Source organism: Kryptolebias marmoratus, linkage group LG18 (genome assembly GCF_001649575.2).
Source record: "Kryptolebias marmoratus isolate JLee-2015 linkage group LG18, ASM164957v2, whole genome shotgun sequence".
NCBI classification, from domain to species: Eukaryota; Metazoa; Chordata; class Actinopteri; order Cyprinodontiformes; family Rivulidae; genus Kryptolebias; species Kryptolebias marmoratus.
Genome location: NC_051447.1, coordinates 19,345,203 through 19,353,759, shown reverse-complemented (window position 1 = coordinate 19,353,759; position 8,557 = coordinate 19,345,203). Strand labels below are relative to the sequence as shown.

Below are 8,557 nucleotides of genomic sequence, written 5' to 3'. Positions count from 1 at the left end.
TTTGATAAAAAGGTGAAATCTCTGCTAAAATCTTGTGTTTTGAATCAACATTCATATAAACTAATTCATGTCATTTCAGTGAGTCATCATGGTTGTGCCCTGAGTCCTCTGCTGCTTCAGATGAGGCTGATCCCCATGGATTTACACACACATGTCATATACACATTCAAGCCACTTGTTTTAAATAAATGCTTCTATTTTAAGGAAGTTTTGGTCTTCATTGTAACTGATGTGCAGGGGGACAATGAGTGGTTGACCTCAGGATTTTTAAAGTCTGGATACGGCCCTGTTGTTGGTCTGAGTGTTTCAGAAACTGTTGATCTGTTGGGATTTTTACACTCAACCATCTCCGGGGTATAAAGATGACGGTCCAAAAAAAGGAGGAAAGATCCAGTGAGCGGCGTTTGTGTGGATAAAAAAAGGCCTGTTAATGTCAGAGGTCAGACTGGTTGCAGAAGACAGAAAGGAAACCTCTCGTTACAAACAAGTTCTGTAGAACCTTCTCTGAACACTCCTGTCAGCAAAGGACACACAGGCTGAACATGTTCTGGTCTGGTCTGGATTCACTGGACTCCAGTGGTCAATCAGAACCTTTGGGATGAGGCGGAACCGGAGATTCAGACCTGCAGCCGCTGTGTGACGCTAACCTGTCGATATGGACCAGAACCTCCGAGGAATGTTTCCAACATCTTCTTGAATTTATCATAATTAAGGCGGTTCTGAAGACAAAGAGGATCCAACCCGGTACTGGAAAGGTGGACCCAATAAAGTGGCCGGTGAGTGAATTAATTCAAATATATTTTGAAAGTTTGTCAATAAAAATAAGAATAAAAACTCATTCACAGAACAGGGTTTATGGTTTACTGTACTCTGCTGACCTCTAGTGGTAAAATGGGGCAAAACACCAAAATTCAATGGCTATTTAAACAAAGAAAACAGTTAAAATATTAATTTGGTAAGACAGAGTTTTAGATACATATATTTTTCCAACAGTTCTGTAAAAATAAATGCTAAATTTAATTATTTGGTCTAAAAGAACGCCAGAAAACTACAAAAAAACACACAAACTACTACAAACTAAAGGACTACTAATAAAAAAAGCCAAAACAAAATCACTTTTAAGAAGCTCCTAATATTTTTCCTTTAGAAAAACTAACTGGAGCGATATAATGACAATAAAAATAGGTGAAATAACAGCAGGATTTTAAATAAAAAGCTACTGATTAATGATTTTAAAATACTATTTAAAAAAAAAGTACAAATCTACAGAAAATATTGTTCCTCAACTCATATATTGGGAAATTCAGAGACTAAACTGCAATATTAGTTCGTAATTATTTCTTCACTGAATTATTTTAGCCCGTTAGGTTAACTGGTAACTGTGAAAGTTGTACCTCGGTGAGAGTGAGAAGGTTGTCTCGTTTGTCTCCATGTGGACCTGCGATAGACTTGCGACCTGTCCAGGTGTCCCCTGCCTCTCGCTGTGATGGATGGAGATGGACACCAGCTCCCCGCGACCTGGAAAGGACAAGCAGGTGAAGAAAATGGATTCTGATGAACGGGGCTGAGGTGGAGGCTGGAGACTCCTAAAGGTACCTTGGACTGAGGTTGGACGGCACACCACCCGCCTGGACAGGACGGGTCAGAGCAGGCTGGACCGCCTGAAGAGGCTGCGGTCTTTTAACATCTGCAGGAGACTCCTGTGGATGTTCTATCAGTCCGTGGTTGCCAGAACATCCAAGGAGGACACAGCCAGGTTGGACAAAGTGACCAGGTGGGACAGCTTTGAGGTGACGGTGGCAGAGGACGGAACTGTGGACAAACTGATGGACATTACGGTCAATGCCGGTCACCCTCTGACTGCCGCCATCATCAACCAGAGGTGTTCAGTGACAGACTCCTCCTTCCCGAGGGCAGGACTAACAGAAGGAAAAACTCAAGAGGAGGGCTAACAGGAGGACAGAGGACATCCACCACCCTAACAACCGATGGGGACTGGTTATACAATATTAATTATTATTATTAAATATGTGTAAATCATACTATGTATCTTTACTTTGTTTGCATTTTTATATTTGCTAATGTTACTTTTTTTAATTTCCCTAAAGATCTATCTATGATGTGCATTAATCCAAATTATTTTTATTTATCTAGCCTTTAGCTACTGTTCTCTTATTTTTAGTCGTTAGCTTCTGGCTAGCCTTTTAAATTTTTAGCTAATATTTTACCACCTATAACATAGCCCTTATGCTACTGTTAGCTTTTAGCTAATGTTTTGCTGCTTTTATCTTTTATCTAGAGTGATGCTACTTCTAATTTTAGCCAGCATTTTGCTTGTTTTAGCTTATATCTAGCCTTTTGCTACATTTACCTTTAGCCAGCTGCTTTTAGCTTTTATTTAACATGTAGCTACTTCTCGTTGCATTTATTTTAGCTTTTAGCGAGTGTTTTTCTTCTTTCAGCTACAATAACTTAGTTTAATCTTCTTTAGCAAACTCATTAAGCTTTAAGCTTTTACTGTATTTTCACAGAAATTACATTTCTCTGTAATTTCTCAGTAATTTTATATATTTACCTTTAAAGTTCTCCTACTGTATTTAATAAATCGCCTTTATTAGGGAAACTCACAGCATAGAAACCAATAAAACAAAAGTATCAATTAAAATTAATAAAACATATTTAATGTGATTATTATTAAATTGTCCTAAAGCTGTCGGAACACTTTTCTGACATGCGCAGTAGAGCTCTTTCTGGAGCAGACGCTCTCTTCTCTTGTAGCCAATCAGCGCTGAGGATCACCGCGCGGACCAATCAGAGAGCAGTGCGCTCGGATGGAGGTTCCCCGCTCCCAGTTCAGTGCTTTAGAAACGGCCCGAACGGATGGAGAGCGGCTCGGAACCCGCTCCCCTCCACCCGAATAACTAGGAGCTGAGTTCGGCGGAGCGGCTCGGTCATGGCCCGGACCGGATCCGGATCCGGCTCCCTCCTCCTCACGCGCCGGAACGCGCGGCTGGACTCCTTCCTGAAGCGGACCGCGGCGCGCGGGCTCTACGAGCGGATTCGAGCCTACGAGCCGTGCGTGGTGGTGTCGGACGCGGTCGGCAGGGCGTACATGCACGCGGTGCTGAGCGACGAGCGCGTGTACCTGACGGAGTTCCCGCCGCGCGCGCTCACCGAGGCCGTCAGCTTCGGGCGCGTGCGCGACATCGAGCTGGTGAGTTTCAAACTGAAGGAAAAAAGTTCGTTTTAGTTAAAACTGGGTCAGAACCGAACCTGTTCGGTTTATTGGACCGAAAACACGACGGGTCAAAACACAGACACTTAATCTGCAAAAAGACGCTCAATTTGTTCAAATTTCAAGTTAAATTATCCGAAAATAAACTCATTTTCAGCTAAAAATAATGAAAAATTACACTTATTTCACTCTTAACATGTTCTGCTCTTGTTCGTTTGGGCCTGTTAGCAAAATATCTCCCGGATCAAATGGGTTTTAACAGAAACGCTCAAAGGGTAATAACAGGACGTGCGTCCGATTCAAGACACCTCATGGGTCAAGGATGATCACCATTGATTTTAAGGTCATATGGTCAAAGGTCAAGGTCACAGATGATCTTGTGCTCCAACCAGCCATAACATTTCTTTTATCTGCTTCTCCATTCCGAGTGGTGGGAAGCTGGCGCCCGCCTCCGAGACGTCACTGTGCGAGAGGCGAGGGACACCCTGGACAGGTCCCCATGTGTCCCTGTCTGTCGCAGGGACGCATGGAGACAAATGAGACAACCATTCACCCTCTCACTCACAGCTTGGGACATTTAGTTCCATGCAGCAACGTAACGGAGGGAAATTAAACTCCACAGCTGGACACCTCTTAGGTCAAGGGTGATCACCATTGATTTCAAGGCCATAGGGTCAAAGGTCACCATCACAGATGACCCAGTGCTCTAACTTTCCAACAGTGTGATGTAGGAACGTCAAACTGCACAGCTGGACACCTCATGGGTCAAAGATGATGCCTGTTGGTTTAAAGGGTCAAAGGTCACAGGTGACCCCTTTAGTTTCCTCCACCAAGGAGGTTCAGGTAAAAAACTGATGGAATGTTGGATTAAATTCTGGTTCTGATCCGGGTCAGGACCCGGGTCGCTCGGTGGCCTCGGCGCAGGTCTTATTTTGAACACTTTACAGCGGCCATGTTCGGGCGCAACAACAGGACAGGAAGTGAGAGGAAACCCTGGGATTAATTTAACGACTCATCGGACGATAAGTTGAAATATTCTTAGAGTTTGTTGGATCGTCTGAGGAGTCTGAGTTCAGCTTCTGATCTCCACGACTTCTGTCAGCGGTTTAATTCCGACGGTAATCCTGTCTGTGTTACAGTGTCAGATTATTCTCAGATTACACGCCTGAGTGCGTCATTAAGGCTTTGATCTGTCCCAGAATAAATCAAAACACTCATTTATTTATTTTTCTTTTTTAGATCATTTGTTTTTCTTCGCTGAAGTGGAGATAATTATTATTTTCAGGAAGTGTTTTTCTACAAAAAGTCTAAAAACTAGAAGCAGCCAGGACCCATTATCAGTGTGATGTCATAATGGGACTGATGACATAATCAGTGATGTCATCACGGTGTGTTGAGGAACTCTGAGAGCGCAAACCAACGCCTAGAACCGCAGCGTGATTAAAACATCGTAGGAGCCGGATCGTGAGCCCGATCAGCACCAGAACCTCAACATTTCCTGATAATTTAATTTATTAATTTGTTGAAATTTGCCGATTTATCAGCTGGAAACTAAATGTTTTCGTTAATGAGAGCGCCGGATCGAAAACTGGATTTTATTGGTCTGGAGTGACGTCATCAGGAAATCCAGCCCTCTTTTTGAAAAAAATAAATTTAAACTGTGAAGCTGGACACCTCTTAGGTCAAGGGTGATCACTGTTGATTTCAAGGTTCACGGGGTCAAAGGTGATTTTATTTCCCCCTGCTTTTATTTTGGTACTTCCTGTCTCGCACCTGTTCAGGTGAATGACCTCCCGGGTTTCCTGAGTGCGAAGGACAGGGAGCGCTGCCAGCACATACGCATCACCTACGTCGCTGAGAAGCCGGCAAGGCAGGATCGCGATTGGCTGAGGAGGAGGGACGGGAGGGAGGGGTTTCCTCCGGTAGCCCCGCCCACTCGCAGAGCCAGCCAGTGCCCGACGATAACGCACAGCTCAGAAGGTACGAACCCGAGCCACAAATCGAATAAATGATTAAAACTTTCAGATTTTGTGGAGATTTGATTGTTTAAATTCTCTTTAATTTAATCTTAAAAACCCGACAGGAAATTAAAATCTTTTTATAAAACTATCTGACTTATAGGTGTTTTTTTAAACTGGCTGTGGCTGCCATCTTGAACTGGGCTGACGTTAAAAGTCAATCAGTCATCTTGTGATTCTGCAGATTTTACGAGATATTTTGCTAACAGACAAACAGTCGACTCCAACAGCACATCTACTACCACACCAAGTCCCAGTGGATTATTTGTAATATGCTAAGGTCAGCTGGCTGTGGTGGCCATCTTAAATTGGGACAGATGTGGACGCATGCGCAGTGATTATTCCCTGGAAGTTTCTTTAAAATCCATCCAGTGGTTCAAGAGTTATTTCGCTAACAGACACAACCAAAAACACGATTTCATCTCAGAGGAAAATCGCCGTTCTGATGGCTGTAATTCTAACCTCACGTCTCCGTTTCCTCCACAGGACGTCCTGCGGGAAGGTGAGAACACGTCCACACCAGCAGACGTTCACTAACAACCAGAAACAAGTCTTATTCTGAAGGGTTATCAGGTGACTCGGACAGTTTATCGGCTCAGGTGGCGAGCAAACCGCTGAAACTGCTTCCTACGTGGGAAGGAAACGACAAGAAGAGGGCGGAGCTTAAAAAGTTTGGGAGAAATATCAGCTTTTTTATGCTGCAGTTGTTTTTTTGTTGTGAGTTCAGGTGAAATCAGGACGGCAGCTCCCTGGATGTATTCTGACCCTCAGCAGCGTCTCAGTTAGCTCATAACTTATTTACAAACGAGACGAGTTCACCTCATTAACAGTCGTCTGCTGCTGTAATATTTATGCTTCATTAAACTTGGAACCAACGACGGCGTTGAACATAAAAACACCAATCAGTTACCTCTGATTTCAGCTCCAGGAGTTTAATTATTCATCCGTGAAGTGGAAGGAAGCGGAGGTCGGCGTGGTGATGACGCTCAGAAGGACGTAATGTGGACGGAGGACGCCTCGCGGGCTCGTCACACAGAGTTATCAGCGCTTGATGGGGTTCGACGCGGGTGGGCCGGGGGGTCGTTTCTGTTGGCGAGGCGGGCATACAGATTTCACAGCCGCCCGCTGTCGGAACCGCGACAGTTCCTGCGTCCCAAGGAAAGCAGCACGCCAAGGTAGAATCATAATGTGGCGCTGTCCGGATTTCTCTAACCCGCGATCTGACCCCGACAGAAACCCATCACGGGCTGGCGGTGCTGCCTGAAGAGTCTTTTACCCCTTTTACACCGGCTCTACTCCGCTCTACTCGGCTCGGCTCGATAAAGAATGCATCGCGTTCTCACCGGCCAGTTTGGTCGGTAGCAGAGGAACGCCTCCTCGTGCTGCGGGGGGCGGGGCCACGGCGCGGGGGGGTGCGCTACCGAAACTTAGCGCGAGTTGTGTAAACAACGGAAGCCCTATGGACAACGTTGGTCCTGTGTTGTTGCTGTTTTTTAAACTTATGAGGATTCTCCTGAGACTTCAGGAAGAGAGGCGCAGTGGAAGAAATGCTCTGGATGAGTAGGACAGCTGTTATCCTCCGGAGATTTCAGGCTTTACAGGCCTTCAGCTGGGGGACAGACGGCAGAAACGCTGCAGAGTAAGCTAACGCTGCTAACGCTGCTGTTTATATTCCTACCGTCGCTCTTTATGCTTGCATCTGGCCACACCCACGACCAATGAGTGAACAGGAGCTAAGCTTGCTCCGCCCACGAAGCAGGGCCGGCCCGAAGCAGGACCGGCCTCGAAAAAATGCAGATGGAAACGCGTGCAAAGCAAGCCGAGTAGAGTGGAGCCGGGACCTTTAGAGCCGGTGGAAAAGGGGCATTAGATGGATCCCGAGCGTCTGCTGCCGTCTGTTCGACGGGCCAGCTCGTCACGAACTGAATCATTACCAGGACCGCCAAATTAAACTACCTGGGGCAGGATTTAATAAAGCTAACTTCCTCCTACTTCTTTCATCTCCCACCATGTTCAAAATAAACCAATCAATCAGTGACGTCCAGTTCAGATTCTACAAACAGAAGAGAAACACGTTGGCAGGAAGTTGATCTTGTTGGGAAGCCTGAGGGCTGAGCAGCTTATTCTGCTCCTGCTGTCGTTTATCGGATCGGATGATTAAAGTCTGAGGGAACGGCACGTGGCCGAGCAGCTGAGCAGCACGAGGGCTGTGTATGGTTCTTCCACATGCCGCTCAGACCCCTGTTTGTTCGGTGAATGAACTGTTAAACTGCCAGTATGTCTGTGAATGTTGGCTCTCTCTCCCGAGCCGAAGCTTCCTTCCTGTTTTGTTGTTTGCTGGAGCATCCTGGGATTAAATCCCTCCTTTGAATCCTCTGAGAGTCGGTCAGGAAACGGATTCATTGTCACCAGACACCGAATCGTTGCTTAGTTAGAGCTAACCGCCGGCGCTCAGGGCGTAAACCCTGCAGGACGTCAGTCAGAGGCGTTTCTGTTCGCACGCAGCGACGTTAAAAACAAAACAAGTTAATTTTCCAAAGAGCTGAAAGATTCCAGAGTTTTATAAAACCTTTCTTTCCTTTGCTCCAGTCGGTGGATAAATGAGGGGATCAAACCGGTTCTGAAGCCCAGCCGCTCCGCTTCCTGCCCCAACCCCGAGACTCTGGGTCTCCTGACGGTCCCCCATCCTCCCCCATCTTCCTCCCGCTCCGCCTCACCCTCCTCTGCCTCGCCGCCGGCGGAGGGAAGGCCCGAGGGCGCGCAGGTTTGTTAACGACTTCTGTTCGGTGACGATCCACTCGGGTTCAGAGACGAACCAGAGCGATAGCTGCGGTGGCGTTGCAGGTGACGAGGAGGTTCGGGTCGGTTCTGACCCGTCTGCTGAGGCGAGACGAAGCCCACAGAGAGGAGGAGGAGAGGGAGGCAGAGCTGCACCTTTACGCCGTTTCTCAGACGTCCAAACTTTACCTCCAGCTGCAGAGCTCCTGGAACAGCTTCCTGATGGTGGGTGGAGGAGAATCCGTCTGGTTCTGGTACTGGTTCTGGTTCTGCCTGCTGTCTTATATAAACATGTTTGTGTGTTCAGAGGTCCACTCTGCTGCTAGACCCGCTCTACAGGAGGAGGAGCACAGCTTCATCAGACTCCATCAGGTAACCCGGTCCTGTTGGAGCTCTAACCTGGTCCTGTTGGAGCTCTAACCCGGTCCTGTTGGAGCTCTAAACCCGGTCCTGTTTGGAGCTCTAACCTGGTCCTGTTTGGAGCTCTAAACCTGGTCCTGTTGGAGCTCTAAACCTGGTCCTGCTG

General features: G+C 46.7%; 1 protein-coding gene and 1 long non-coding RNA gene across 2 annotated transcripts in view; one reads left to right on the top strand and one right to left on the bottom strand.

Moving 5' to 3' along the window:
* Positions 1-6,603, bottom strand: part of LOC112449949 — a 7,928-nt gene extending 1,325 nt beyond the window's left edge. The window contains exons 1-3 of the long non-coding RNA XR_003038501.2: positions 6,164-6,603; positions 1,597-1,823; positions 1,395-1,518 (exon numbers count right to left, since the gene is read on the bottom strand). This is a non-coding gene — a long non-coding RNA (uncharacterized LOC112449949). The remainder of the gene's footprint in view (positions 1-1,394; positions 1,519-1,596; positions 1,824-6,163) is intronic.
* lg18h12orf56 (linkage group 18 C12orf56 homolog) overlaps positions 2,750-8,557 on the top strand; it is a 9,585-nt gene continuing 3,777 nt past the window's right edge. The window contains exons 1-6 of the mRNA XM_017441301.3: positions 2,750-3,214; positions 5,017-5,215; positions 5,740-5,755; positions 7,843-8,017; positions 8,098-8,256; positions 8,339-8,403. Coding sequence (XP_017296790.1) covers positions 2,954-3,214; positions 5,017-5,215; positions 5,740-5,755; positions 7,843-8,017; positions 8,098-8,256; positions 8,339-8,403 — 875 coding nt within the window. The 5' untranslated portion in view covers positions 2,750-2,953. The remainder of the gene's footprint in view (positions 3,215-5,016; positions 5,216-5,739; positions 5,756-7,842; positions 8,018-8,097; positions 8,257-8,338; positions 8,404-8,557) is intronic.